This window comes from Rattus norvegicus, chromosome 4 (assembly GCF_036323735.1).
Source record: "Rattus norvegicus strain BN/NHsdMcwi chromosome 4, GRCr8, whole genome shotgun sequence".
Lineage (NCBI taxonomy): Eukaryota > Metazoa > Chordata > Mammalia > Rodentia > Muridae > Rattus > Rattus norvegicus.
Genome location: NC_086022.1, coordinates 149,736,598 through 149,751,191, shown reverse-complemented (window position 1 = coordinate 149,751,191; position 14,594 = coordinate 149,736,598). Strand labels below are relative to the sequence as shown.

At 49.3% G+C, this 14,594-nt stretch overlaps 1 protein-coding gene across 5 annotated transcripts in view; it reads left to right on the top strand.

Moving 5' to 3' along the window:
- Tamm41 (TAM41 mitochondrial translocator assembly and maintenance homolog) overlaps nucleotides 1–7,976 on the top strand; it is a 33,173-nt gene extending 25,197 nt beyond the window's left edge. For 2 of the 5 annotated variants that reach the window (XM_063286305.1, XM_039107861.2), the window contains one exon: nucleotides 1,296–1,993. In XM_063286305.1, coding sequence (XP_063142375.1) covers nucleotides 1,296–1,474 — 179 coding nt within the window. In that variant the 3' untranslated portion in view covers nucleotides 1,475–1,993. Of the gene's footprint in view, nucleotides 1–1,295; nucleotides 1,994–2,721; nucleotides 2,820–7,814 lie in introns of those variants that run through there. The other 3 variants (XM_039107859.2, NM_001108642.1, XR_005503260.2) reach the window with 3 other exon arrangements.
- The last annotated feature ends 6,618 nt before the right edge of the window (nucleotides 7,977–14,594 follow it).

Here is a 14,594-nt window from a genome sequence, read left to right as displayed (position 1 = left end):
TAGGTGTGTCCACGGGTTTGATGTTGAGCAAGGGCTGACTGTGGGTGAAAGCAGCCTTTGTGTCATTCAGACACATTATTTCTTCCTTCTTGCCTAACGAGATCAAGAGAGAGATTGCGTCTGGGGAGAAGAAAGGCATGAACTGTTCGGGGTTTTCCAAACCTCAGTTGCTTGAAGGGAGCAGTGGGAAAACCACCCATTGGCCGAAGCACACCTGCTGCTGGTTTCAGGAAAACTTTTAGATGTTGTTTGAAAGATGTGTCTGTCCTTTGTGGAGGTCTGAGAAGAAAAGAGACTGATGGTATTTTTCAGGCTTTGCTGACATCTCCAACTTCTCTCTGACTGGTTCCAGGCTGTGTCCAGACAGCTACCCTCTCTGAGGGCTCTCAGGCCCAGTTTCTCTGCACTCAACCCAGGACCTCCTTAATATTTATCAAAAGATCCAACCTGCAATCTCAGCACTCAGGAGGCTGGGGCAGGAGATTTGCCACTAGTTCAGAACCAGCTTGGGCTACATAGTGAGTTCAGGGCCAACCTAGGTTAATTAGCAAGGCAAGGCTCTGTCTCTAAAAACAACAACAAAAAGATCGCAACCTTAAAACTTGAGAGACCCACCTCTCTCTTAAGTAGCAAAGGACAATAGGGGAGACATAACTAGGAAACTGAAATGACTCTGTCTCTCAAACAGATTCATTCTCCCTTTGTGTCTCAGTAAAATACTTGTTGATTGGAAGTGCAGTTTGCAGTAAGGAGTCTGGAGAGCGGCTCAGCCCGCCCTCTCTCAGGAGCTTACACCACGTTTCTTGAGCATGCTCCCCGGGACCAGGACAGGCCATCAGGGGGTTGCCGCTGCCCTGTATCTTAGAATAAATATTGTCTTCATTTACTTTTACTATGAACACTTCTAGATGAAAGACAACTGTCTCTTTACACTTTTCTGCATCTTAGAACTGCAAACAAGAAGACATGAGCAGCTTTAAATTCCTAAGATGACATTCGAGGGTAGATGACCTTCACCCCACTCCCTTCTTGTTTTAAGGTGGCCAAGTGCACAGCAGCCCCAGCCTTTGCCGGTGCTCACACAGCTGGGCCTGGCCACAGCCGGCCTCCACCGAACCCCCACCCCCCTGTTCCGATGCTCTTTTCACAGTCACTGCCCCACAAGGCCAGCAACCCTCCACTAGTCCTGTTGAGTAGCTGGAAATAATAACTAGTTTTGGAGTTTTAAGATCTCTAAGATGACCAGCATCCGTCCGGGCTTCTCTCGTTATTCTTTTTGTTCTTGTGTTTTGCAGCGGTCTCTTCAATCGTCAGACCTTCCAGCATCAGGCAGAGCACCAAAGGCCTTTTTACTGCTGGTAAGACCTTTGGGAACAGGCGCTTGGGCAGCACCTGCTGGACAAAATGGCCTCAGTTCTGTAGGCTGAAATACAAAGCTTTCCATCTGCATCTCTCTGTAACGGTGCAGTTCTGACCCTTCGCCACACACCTGACACTGTCGTACCCTAGACCCTCCTGACTGCAGTGCGACCTGAACCTCTGATGAATCACCACCTGAGGTGCGGGGCTTGGCCTCGCCTCTCAGTTCCCAAATAGCTCCTGTGTGGGGTTTTGCCCTCACGTTTCTAAATTTAAGTCACCCCTGCAAAGCACTGCAGAAACAGCTGAGTGGGGTGCTCCCTTCTCATCACCCCCCTTTCACAGACACTTGTTCCTTCTCTTAGTAAGGTGTTTCTGTTTTCCCTGCTGTCTCCTGAATTTAGGTTACCATTCCTCTGCCCCTCTGCTCCAGCTGCCAGCTTCCCATGGGCAATCGAAGGCAGTGCTTGAACCACAGTTATATCCTCCCCTCTGCCTCTGCCTGCCAGGCCTGCCCACCGTGATCTCCCTCCTGCCTCAGTTCTCCTTTCCTGCTTGCAGTTTGAGCCAAGTCATTATTGAAAGTTTGACACTGACATGAGGCACATGATGTGTTTCTCCTCCCCTGCCCAGCGAGTGTTTTCATCTGCCCTGCAGGAACCTGGCTTTGCCCTTCACTCTCTTGGTGCATATCGTCCTTTTGATGAGCTGATTTCTGAAAAACAATGAATTTGGAGAGTGTACTTGAAACCTCTTTTCTGTACTCTCACCTGTGGTTGATATTCAGGTCAGGTAGAGAATAAAAATAATCTCCCTCGGAACCCTTCAGGTCTCTGGGTCTGGTGGTGCATACTCATAATCCCAGCACTCAGGAACTCAGAATTTCAAGGTCATCCTTTTCTTCATAGCAGGATCCTGTGTCAGGAAGAGAGAGAGAGAGAGAGACAGAGAGACAGAGACAGAGAGAGACAGAGACAGAATCTTGAAGTAATCGCTGCAGTTACTCTCATTTTGAGGACTACCGCTGAAGTTCAACGCTATTCTGATTCCATCGTGTGTGTTCTTTCTGGAAGCTCATTGAGTCTTCCCTCTCCCTGGGGCTCTGGAGTCTCGGTGGCATGCTGTGTTGAGACTGTTTGATCTCTTTTCCCGGCTACTCTTTCAGGGGAGAGCAGAGTAGTCCTTCATTTCCCACCTTAAAGTCCTTGATCCAGATGCTCCTAGGCCAAGGGCTGCTGCTGTCCTTTTGTCTCCCATGTGACCTCTGCTGTCCGGGAGGTTTTCTGCCTTGCAGTCTGTGTGTCTGGGGTCCTGGGTGTCGCCCAGGCTGTGCAGAACTTTCTCACCCTGTTACTTTCCTAGCCTCCGCTCCTCTCTTCCTGCCTGCCACAGTAGCTCTGTTGAAGAGGAAAGGTGTGGGAGCCTCCTTTCCCTTCACTCCTCCAGCACTTGGTCATCAGGTAAATGCCTGCCCTGGCTCTCTGTGCCTCACATTGGGTGTCTTCTGTGCTGGCTGCTCAGGCGTGGCCACCCTGCCTCCTGAGCTAGAAAGGGAGACACACAAGGAGATGGCACAGAGGCAGCTCCCAAACACAGAGACTTTTCACCCTATGCTTGGCGCTCTTTGGGTGTAAGACTGCCCTGGAGCTGGTGGAACACACTCTAGAGTCTCACAGCCCAGTGTGTGCCCCTTGGAGCATCTGATCTCCCACAACTCAGCATGTGGCTTTGTGTCTCTGACTAAAGCAGTAATGGATTCTGTGCTCCTGCTGGTGTATCTTGGCAAGGCTGACATGGGGTGCTTTTGTTTGCTTGAGTGAGTCAGGCCGTTGACCTGTGTTGTGCCTGTGGCTGGTTGAGATGGGCTTCATGCTAGAAGAAATGTTTCGATGCTTTTAGTTGTAAAATAGTGTTATTTGGACTTGTTTGTCTTTTTAATCTTGTTCTTTCAGAGGGACATGCTAAAATATTTATGGGTGAAATAATATGATATCTGGGATTTGCTTTATAATAAAAGCAGAAGATGGTGAATTCTGATCCTGTCTGAGCCGATGCGATGAAATCAGGAAATATAAGGAGGGCCATGTCAGCATTCTGTTGTCCTGACAGCATTTTTATATTTTTATATAAGAGGGCATCATATATCACTGGCCAGCCTCGAACTTGCTATATAGCCAAGGATGACCTCAAACTCTGTCCTCCTGTCCCCTTCCGTGTGCTGGGATGACAGACTTGCTCCACCACAGCGGGTTCTAGTGCTGGTCAGACCATGGGCCCTCACTTGCCAGGCAAATGCTCTGAGCCCCATCCAGCCCCTCCTGGCTTGTTTTTTTGAGACAGTTACTGCTGTGTAGTACAGGATGGTCTTCCTGCCTTAGCCTCTGAGTGCTGGGGTTTCTGCCTGTTAATGTCATGAGTATTTTTTTAAATATTTCTGTGACTCGGGACAGAAGATTTTAGAAAATCCAAACTGTTTTTCCTCATTGGCCTCTTTTGGTCAATGAAAAGCTTAACTGCTCCAGGCACTGTGGGTTACACTCAACTGTCTGTTACTTAAAACCTTGGGACCCGGGGCTGGGGATTTAGCTCAGTGGTAGAGCGCTTACCTAGGAAGCACAAGGCCCTGGGTTCGGTCCCCAGCTCCGAAAAAAAGAACCAAAAAAAAAAAAAAAAAAAAAAAAAAAACCTTGGGACCCTTTGGGTCCAAACATCTGAGAAACTTGAAGGACTCCATTCCATTATGTTCCTGATTTTAATAAAAGTTAACTTTAGTTATGGTAATAACTTACAAAGAAGAGCAGCCTCTGAGTGTGAAAAATGAAGAACAATATAGTCCTGAACCACACCAAAATAAACCTAAAATTGCTCTTCCTATTTGAGCTGTGAAGATTAGCCAGGAGTGAAAAAAGAAATCAGCGTGAATCCCTGCACCACCTCCTGATAACCGAGACAGTCCCTGGGCGTCTTCCCACTAATTCTCCCATTTGCCAGCAGAGGGCAGTGTTGGCAGAACCTGCCTCGCAGGCTGAGCAATGACTTGCTTCCCTTCTCAGGGACCCACATTGTACAGCGGGAAGGAGGCCATAGGCAGTGGAAACGGTAGAAAACGATGACCCTGCAGCTCTGTGGGTCGTCTGGCCTTGCTCCTGGCCCCTCTGTAAATGGTGGTAGCTTGTGACATCTGTAACCAGCCCTACAGATGTGGGTCTTCTGACCTTGCTCCTGGCCCCTCTGTATATGGTGGTGGCTTGTGACATCTGTAACCAGCCCTACAGATTTCGTTGGGAGGCACGTTCCGTGCAGTGTGTTTGTGAGCAGCTCCACCCCTCTGTCCTCATAGCTTTGCAGTTTGTCAGATACACTCATACTCTAGTTTCTCTGGAAGTTTCTTCTTTAGCATCCAGTCTCCATCTCTCTTTGTTTGCTAGCAGAGCAGCAGGACTCTCATTAAGTTTCCTAGATCATCAGGGACTAGCGCCAGCAGGGTGCCCCTGAAGAAAGTCGTTTGCCACTGAGGATATCCAGTCTCTGCTAACAGAAGACCAGCAGAGCCAGCTGTCTTTGTCTATGCAGCAGCCCTTCACACAGCCTCTGCCTGGCTCAAGCCTGCTGGGGAAGTTTGAGCAAGCTAGTGTTAGTAGGTAGGAAATGAGAGTCAGCGACCAGCCTGGAAGATAGGCCAGAGACGCACAAAGATGGCCCCAAAGCTGCACTCAACGTTCAAGGAATGCTGAGCGTCTCAGAACAGAGGGAGGCCATTGAAGGATGCAGAGAGAGGAGGAGAGCTGTTGCCAGAGAGAGCAGCAGATAGGGCTGTAGCCAGCTAGCCAGCCAGCTAGCCCTGCAGCCCAAGCCCAGGCCAGGGCAGCACAGGCAAGGGAAGAGAGCCTGGAAATGGAGCGTCCGCGCCACATGAGCAGAAGAAGGCAGGAGGCAGGTGCAGCTCCCAGAGGCCATGGTGCCACCCTCTGAGGTGCTGGAGGCTGGGGGGTGCTGATGAGTCTAATTTTCCCCACCTGTCTTTACGGTCAATCAGAATTAACTCTGGGGGCAGATCCCTCTCCCAGCTTCAAAGGATTCAGCTGAATTAACAAGACACGTTTAGTCTTGTCCCTAAGAAATATCCCAGCATGCCTCACTGCTTCTCATCCCTTTCCTGAAACACAGTGGAGCCAATCGTTACTTTCATCTTACATCATCTTTCTGATGATGTGTTTGTCACCTAAGCTTACACATCCTCCCCCTCTCCCTCCCTCCTTCCTTCCTCTGTTCCACAGGGTCTCTGTAGCTGAGGCTGCTGTGAACTGGCTTTGGTCTCTGGGTTCTAAGACTGTAGGTGTCCACTGCCACACCCAGCTATGTCTAACCTTTCAAGTTAAGTTGTAGCTCTGCCTCAGTTGAGCCTTTCCCTGTGGACAGGTCAAGTGGAGGCTCACTGCAAGTGTTTGGAGGCTTACAGACTTTGTTCTCATAGGTGTGGAAATAGAGTAGTGGCAGGCTCTACCTTAGACTGTGTGCTGGAGAAGTTCACCCCCTTCTTCTTGATACTTTTTCTTTCTGAATTGAATATATGGTCTAGATGGGGTTTTTTTTCCCTCCTTTCTCCTGTCTTCCCCCTTCTATGCTAAGCACATAACATACTCAGAGCTCCAGCAGCTCCTAGACCCGAGGCCTGTTTGATGTGGTTGGTAATACAGACAACTCCTGCCCTGGGGTGCCACTCCGGCTTCTCCACAGAGCCTTCATGGGGCTTTCCGCTTCTGAGTCGGGTCCACCCACTTGTCCCTGGCGCTTCACAGCCTTTGCTGTCCTTTGAAGAACGCCTCATTTCAATTTTATGAAATTGTTGGCTGAAACTTTTGGCGAAATTATTGTTCTTAACCTTGTGCAAACCTCAGCTCTTGTGAAAACCTGAAGGGATTGAGAGCGTTCAGAATGGTGTGGCTATGGTCAGAGCCCATGGAAATCTAACCTCAGGCCCCTCTGCATGGACGTGCACATAAACAGTCATTTCCCAGTGTTCTTTGCGGTGCAGTCCCCTGCTGCAGTCTTTCTGACCGCTGAAGGAGGGAGTGCACTCAGTCAAGAGAGGCTTCTAATGCTCTAGGCAGCTGAAGTGGCCCAAGGCCACTCAGCCACGATCAGTATTTACCTGACCATCTCAGAGCAGCTTGTCACTCAGCTATGGGGAGAGGAGTCAGCCGTGACTCAGCAGCCTGGGCTTGCCGTGCTGAGTCTTGCATGTGTGACTGCTTGGCTTCTGCTTGGTCTTCTAGTCTGTTCCGCTGGAATTTGAAACAGCACCTTATGTAATGATCTTCCAGCCTTAGTACCCAGGTGGGTGAGTCTGACCAGAGTCATTGGTTCAGGGAGAAAATTAAGAGGGGTGGAAGCAGTGAAAACTCGGAGTTTCTCAACGAGATGTCAGGCGAGAGCACACATCCAGACACATCTGCTAATGATTTTGGGAGCCTTACCTTTTTCCCCATCACTGCCTGCAGTAGCCACAGATTCCAAGCAGGTGAGGCAGCTTCCAAGTACCAGAGCAGCTTAAAAGATCCCTCCCTGGAATGAATCCTCCCACCTTGTCATCATGTTCACCAAGCCACAGCCAGGAGCACGCACTTCCAATCCAGAGCACAGATCACGGTGCACAGCTCAAAGAGAAAAAGGCTTCAGTTCCTCAGGCCATACCCTAAAGCACCAACTGGACCTCACCTTCAACACAAGGAAGTCAGATCCCTAACAACATCCATGGACAGGGCTGGAGAACACTAACACCCCACTTATCCCTTGGTATGTGTTTCCCATAAGCCCTGAGGCCCATAAGGGCCAGCTTTCACTCTGCCACTTCAGAAGACCCAGGGGAACACCTACTGCGTGCTGCTGGGTACCAGGTACTACAACCAGGTGAAGGAGATTCGGGGTGAACAGAGCAAGGTCCCTGTCCTGGGGGAGCTGTCAGTCTAGGCAGAGCCAGGAGAAGCAGCTGCGAGTGTGGAGCAGTGGGGTAGATGCTATTCAGGAGAAGAGCACCAGGCATGACAGCAACTGGGCATGTGTGATGGGGAAAGCATCTGCTCTAGGCAGACAGTGGCAAGCATGGGACACAGCAGCAGCCACTGGGATGCAGGTGCTGAAGAGAGGGAACACCAGAAGGAAGACTCCTCCCTTCTAAAAGACCTGGGAAGCTCAGTGGCTGACAAAACCTGCACAGCTCTAAAGACTTTTTCAGTCCCAGGAATCCTAGTCACATGAGCGGCATGGCGTACTGCACAGTGGGGCCCAGCTCAGTCTCTGCTACACAGGCCTCAGCCTTTGGCTCCCAGGTCCTCTAGAGCACCCCGCTCCGCCCGCTCCGACCCGAAGACAAACAAGCCTCGGGTCAGACTGGGACTGGCTGCGTGTCCACTGACCAGGACCTACCTCTCACCCACCCTTCTTTTCTCTTGCAGGTGTGAAGAAGTCTGTGATTTATAGTTCACGGAAACTGAACAAAATGTGGAAAGGGTGGGTGAGAAAAACATCCTGACTTGACTGATGTGTTACGGGTAGATTATGAATAAATGGCTCCATGCTTTTTGACAAGAGTTGCTTGTCACTCTGGCTGACTGCTTGAAGTTGAGCTGAAGGTTTTCGTTGTGCTTGGTAGGGTTTGGTTTTGGTTCGGTTTTTGATCTTTATAAGACAGGGTCTCCCTTTGTAACCCTGGCTGGCTTCAAACTCACAGGGGTCCACCTGCCTCTGCCTCCTGCAGCTGGGATTAAAGTGTATCCATGATGCTTGGCTACGCTCGATTTTTTGTTTTTTGTTTTTTGTTTTTTTTTAATTCACTGTCAGATACAACCTAAGCATATGAAAGGGCTTTGCATCCCAAGGGAAGTCCTCCAAGAACTGGGTTGTGAGTGTGTTTCGTAATCCGTGTTGGACAGGAGGTTCTGACTTTGAGAACACAGACGTGACAGGTGACACTATGCTTTTGAACTTGTAGCCTGGAAAGTCTATGAGGTGCATAAGCTGGGCTCTCTTCTAGCACCCCGTTCCCCATTTGCTTAGTGGGTTTTTTGCTTTTGTTTTTGTCTTTTCAGTTTGTTTTTTGGTTTGATTTTGTTTTGTTTGGGGTTTTTGTTTTTTGTTTTGTTTGAGCCTGTTTTATATGAAAGTGTGTAGCAGACTGACATTTGGGTGCAGAGCCCAAGACGACCCTTTGCAGATTCTGCCCAGCTGTAATGAGTGAGATGTGTACACACCAAGAACCCAGCAACACAGGACAGACTGATTGACCCTGCTTTCCTCTCTTCTCTCTGCCCTTTGTTGTGCTGGCTCCTCTAAGGCTGGCTTTAGTTACAGTCATCGTATTCTTGTGTCAGTCATCAGAGATACCCCCACCCCCAATCTATTGTGACCCCTGCTGTTTATAAGACACAGAGAGAACATCCCCTCGGGCCAGTCAGCATCCTCCAGGTGAGCTCTGTCACATCTTCTACCCTATGCCCTATTTCTTTTCCAGCTGTTCCGTGGTAAGTTCTGTGCAAAGCAGCTACTCAGTGGAGCTTGGGACGTCAGGTTCATCTTTCAGATGTGGAATCTGAGGTCTCCTGAGAGGAAGATGTGGCCTAGGGTCATGACACAGCTGAGTAACAGCTTAGATGCCAGCCCTCCTCACCTCTGGTCCTCTGTCCCCTGCCTTTTCTCAGACAGCCTGCAGCTTTTACAAGTCATGAGCACGTGAGCCTTCCTTTCCTCCTGCCCTGAATGCTTGCCTCTTCCTCTGTGCATTCCTATATCTAAGTTGGAATTCTTCCGGTATATAGGATGAAAACTGAGGCATAGTGAGGAAAATGTCTGTGTAGGGCGTCTGAGAGAGACTCTGACTCTCCTCAAGCCCCTGCAGGCCTGTCGGATGGAACTGCTATGAATACTAGCAAAGGGTGGAGCCGGCTGCTTCAGCTCATACCTCAGCTGTTCACCTGTCGTAGGAGGCAGCTTCCTCCCAGGCTCAGCTAGCAGAACAGGAGGCTCCTCCTAATGTGAACAGAAGAGGAAGGACACCAGGAAGCAGTTACATCACCTAGCACACATCTTATCTGTTCCATCAAACCTCGGGGGTTTGTAGCCTTCTCTGTCCACCTCAGCACAGTTTCCATTGCTCAGTAGTTCAGTGCTGACCCTTGCTTCTGATGTGTATCCTGACAATATAGATTGTCTGCCTCAGGATTCATTTCATTGCACCCTGAATTAGCAGCCTTGTGGCATATCCTTAGTGCCCGGGGTTGACTTTCTCTTGCAGAGATAGAAGACCATAACCAAAACCAGCATGAAGAGGAAAAGGTTTATTGCAGCTTGTAGTCTGTCATCCAGGGAAGCCAGAGCAGGAACTGGAGGCAGGAACAGAAACAGAGGCCCTGGAGAAGCACTGCGTCCTGTGTTGCTTGCTCCTGTGCCTTATTCAGCCTGATTTCTTACAGCACCCTGTGCTCAAAGGTGGCACTACCCATAGAAGGATAGATGCTCCTAGTCCGTCAGTCAAGAAAAAATCCTGCAGACTTGCCTACAGGCCAATCTGATGGAGGCTCTTTCTCAATTGAGGTTTTCTCTTCGCAGAAACCTTGGCTTGTGTCGAGTTGAAAGAATTATTTAGCACACAGTAAGACTAAGCAAGTTGTTTAGTCTCTAAACAGTGTTCCCCTCTGTGGAATAGGGATGGTGTTACCGTTCCTTCAGGTGATCTCTGGCGTTCATTTGTACTGTAAGCCCAGAATATTCTTTCCTTCAATGGTGGTCACTGCCATTGTCTTCTTGTATCATGTCCTCAGAGATCCCCCTGCCCCGCCCCAGATCTAATATAAGATGCACAGAGAACATCCCCTCGGGCCAGTCAGCATCCTCCAGGTGAGCTCTGTCACATCTTCTACCCTGTACCCTATTTCTTTTCCGTGGTAAGTTCTGTGCAAAGCAGCTACTCAGTGGAGCTTGGGACGTCAGGTTCATCTTTCAGATGTGGAATCTGAGGTCTCCTGAGAGGAAGATATGGCCTAGGGTCATGACACAGCTGAGTAACAGCTTAGATGCCAGCCCTCCTCACCTCTGGTCCTCTGTCCCCTGCCTTTTCTCAGACAGCCTGCAGCTTTTACAAGTCATGAGCACGTGCGCCTTCCTTTCCTCCTGCCCTGAATGCTTGCCTCTTCCTCTGTGCATTCCTATATCTAAGTTGGTATTGATCGGGTATATAGGAGATATATAGGATGAAAACTGAGGCATACTGTGAGGAAAATGTCTGGGTAGAGAGTCCCTTTTCAACCTGAGACAGGCCCAGTTTTGCCCTTCACAGCCGTGTTCCAGGTGTGCAATCTGGGACACCCCAGTCTTTGTGTCCATAATATTGTCATCATATCAGTCTGTCCAGGTTAGTGTCAGAATTAAACGTGCTGGTATCCATAAAGCACCTCATATGCCTCATAGCACACAGTAGGTCTACAGGTGTCTGTTAGTGTATTTAGATGGTGATTTTCCATAACATAACCACAGATAAAACCAGATGTGTCTGTCAGAGTCTTCAAGAAAGGAAAAATGTCTTGGGTGTACGGAATAGAGTATAATACTAGTTCCCAAACATTGGAAGGGCTAGTAAACAAAAAAGAGGGTACTTCAGAGAAGGAAAGAGATGGCATTCAGAAGGCCAGGGAGCTGCTGGTACCCCTGGGCTAGAACCTACAGGCCCATGCCTGCTGCTGTGTTGCTGAAGTTACTGCCTGTCATGGTTTCAAAATGTCCATAAACGCTGGCCCTCCTCCCACCAGTGGGCGGGATGTAATTCTTCCTTGAATATGAGCTGGCTTTCATGACTTACCTCTAACAGAATACAGCAAACAAGACGTTAATGTGATTTCAGAGGCCTAAATAGCAGCACAGCCTCCACTCGGCTCCCTAAAGACCTAGAACCAAACTGCCCCGTCCCAAGAGACACACACCACCATTTAAAGGGCCAAATGTGTTTGATCTAACAGGTCAATGAGGGAGCAAAGCTTTATGGTACTCCAGCCTGGCCTCTCTACCTAGCTAGGCCCAGTCAGCTCCTTGGTCTGTAGGTGAGTATCCAAATGAGTGTTGTTCAGAGTAGTTTGCTTGAGATCTATATGCCAGGTTAGACAAAGGGGACAATGTCCTTCCAGTGCCAGATGCCACTTGGCAGCCACCACAGTTGCTGCTGCTGCAATGGGAGTCAGGCCAGGCACCTCTCTCTTCCTCCTACCTCATCCCCCACACTGCATCCCCAGTGGGCAAAACCTAATGGAAAGCTCGCTGCTCAGAAAGCCTGGGAAGCATTGTTTGCAGGCTCTGATCCCAGCAGGGCAGAATAGAGCGGAGAGGATGGGTATAAGCAGGCTCGCCAGAAAGCACCCAGCCCAGTCCCCTCTTGTCTTGACTCAGCATCTGATGTGCCCTGCAGTCCACATGGTGACATCTGTGCTGCAGCAGCTGCCGCCAAACAAGAGGCAACTGCAAGGAAAATGCACTCAAGCTGGCCAAAAGGAGCTGACATGGAGTCCTTAAAGCTATCCCATCCCGCTCTGGGTGATGGTGACCCTCTAAAATCACAGCCCTAGATGGATACCGCTGCTTCTGGTGGACAGTGTGCATACTCACTGTAGAGAAGTGCGGGAGAGCGGGTGAAAACAAGCGCTTTCATGAGCGCGTTTCTTCATTCTGCACCTATGATCCTGCCTGTGCTTCAGTGGGACGGAGTCCCTGGCCTGTGGGAGGGACCTGGACCCTCGAGACCGAGGGGTCTTGCCACTAGACACGCCATCAGAGGCGACTTGAGCAGTGGGCCCCACAAGTGCTTAGGATTCAAGCATTGCTCGGGTTAACCTCACAGAAACCCTATAAGGCCAGGGCTGCTTCAGTGTAATGACAACTGAGGGACTAATACTCAGCTGTTAAGTAATTCGCACTCAGAGCCACTCAGTCACATGACCCTGGGCTCAGAGCCAACTCCGTTGAATGGTGTAACCTTGGCCAAGCAAGCAGAAGGGTTCTGAACAGTGTGACTCTTGGCATTAACTTCTACAAGGTACCTGCCTCTTAGAGTTACAGATCCTTTACTCCCTCCACTAAAGAGGCTGTTCCCCTCCCTCATTCCTGGTAGAATTCCCTAAAATGCCGCTGCAGAAGCCACAACTGCCATCGCAAGTAGTCTGTGTCCCAAAAGATTGTGTCTTTCCATGTTGTCCTATGGATGGATCAGCTCTGGTTAGGAAGCACTGGCCTGGGTTTGGCTCCTAGTGCTAACATGATGCCTCACAACCATCCATAACTCCAGCTTCCAGGGATCCAACACCCTCTTCTGGCCTCTGCAGGCACTGTGCACATGTGTATCTACACACACACAGGAAGAATGGTATTTGGAAGATTTATTTTTAAATGTGTGTGCGTGTGGTGTGTGGGTTCCGAGGGAGGCTAGAGGTGTTGGATCCTCCTAGAATTGTGAGTCACCTCACATGGGTGCTGGGAACTAAATTTGGATCCCCTGGAAGAGTAATACATACTCTTAACCACGGAGCTATCTCTCCAGACCAGCAACGATAAATGCCAAAAGAGAGAAAAGGATAAATTAGCAATTGAGGAAGACACCTGACATGGACCTCTGGCCTCCCGACATGTGTGCATATGTACATGGCACATGTATACATAAATACCAATTTCAAGTGTTTAAATATGGGCTAGAAAGATGGCTCAGCAGTTAAGAGCACCTGCTTCACTTGTAGAGGACCTAGGTTCATTTCCCAGCACACACATAAGATGACCCACAGCCACCTGCAATTCCAGCTCCAGGAGATCCAGTGACCTTTTGTAGGCTCTCCAGGCACTGCGTGCTCATGGTTCATATTTATACATTCGGGCATAGGCAGTACGTAGATAGTTTTTACATTTTTAAGTAGGGAAAAGGACCTAGCACTAATGGGAGGCTGATAACACAATGCATAACTGACCTCATTAATCCTACAGTGGAGATAAGACCTTTTCTTTTCCTTGGTCATCAAGGAAATCAGTTTCCTGAAGGACTACAAAAGGAACAGGTAGCAGTCTCATAGCAAGGCTCTGAATTCAGTTCGAACCAAAAGCCCGACTCTCCCACCACATGGAGTTCACCCGATGCAGTCTTCTGCAGCAGCTTCCCACTGTCGTCCACGACATAAGGACACTAGGTGTGCTTCCTTCCATTTTCTATTTCCTTCTGAAACCAAGGCTGTAGACAGGTCCCTCCAAAGGCTGCGTAGGGGGCAACTCAGTGACCATTTATGGATGTCCTAATTACTGAGCCCAGAGACTGTATTTCAGACTTAGATGGGGAGGCCCTGGACTCCTTAACAACCTCCTTATTGCTGGGGCCACTACCATTTAGTAGTGTGGAGGTGCCTGGGGTTCCATCCCCAGCATCTCACCTCCCACAAAATCTTCTAGAGTGAGCCTCTTTGAGAAGATCATGTATGTATGACCTGTCAGAATTAAGAGATTTTGAAACCAGTGGAACACCCTCCCTTTGCAGGCAAGGCAGGCCAGTCACAGAATGTGATTTCCAAGGCTGGCGCTGACAGCCTGTTCCAAACCCATGTCTCTTCTTCCTTCATTCCCCTTTCCCTCTCGCCCACAGTTTCCCTACCTCATCATATGGGTAGGTTGTTAGAGCCCAGAGCCTCCATGTCTGAATCTGAAAGTCAATCTACGGGCTCAAACGTTTTAGACATAATAGGACCTCCATAAATTAACTCCTCCCTTTAGCTTGCATTTTACTGTGCTCAACCAATCCCTGTGGAACCTATCTCCTAGTGAGCTACAGATATAAGAAACCCAGAGTTGTAGGCTGCCGTGGTGGGGTAGAAGTCAATGGCAGGATGTGGAACAGAGAAGAGTCTAAAGCACTGGGTCTTAAGAATCGTAATGTAAATATCTGGAATGTGACGTGACACCAGAGGAGGTCGCAGCCCACAGGCTGAGACCCAGCGGAAAGGAGAGAGTGTGCCACCTGATTTCAGTTAAGTGTCTGCTAATAAAAAAGCCACTAATCAGGGTTGGCTTGGGGGAAAGGGTGTAAGATCCTGACACCATGAGGAGTCATGGGGGGAGTCAGTCTTCCATTTAGTCAAGCAAATAACAACAAATTCAACCGGCTGTGATGGCACAGGCCTTTAATCTCAGGTAGGCAGGCAGGTCCCTGTGAGTTCAAGGCTATC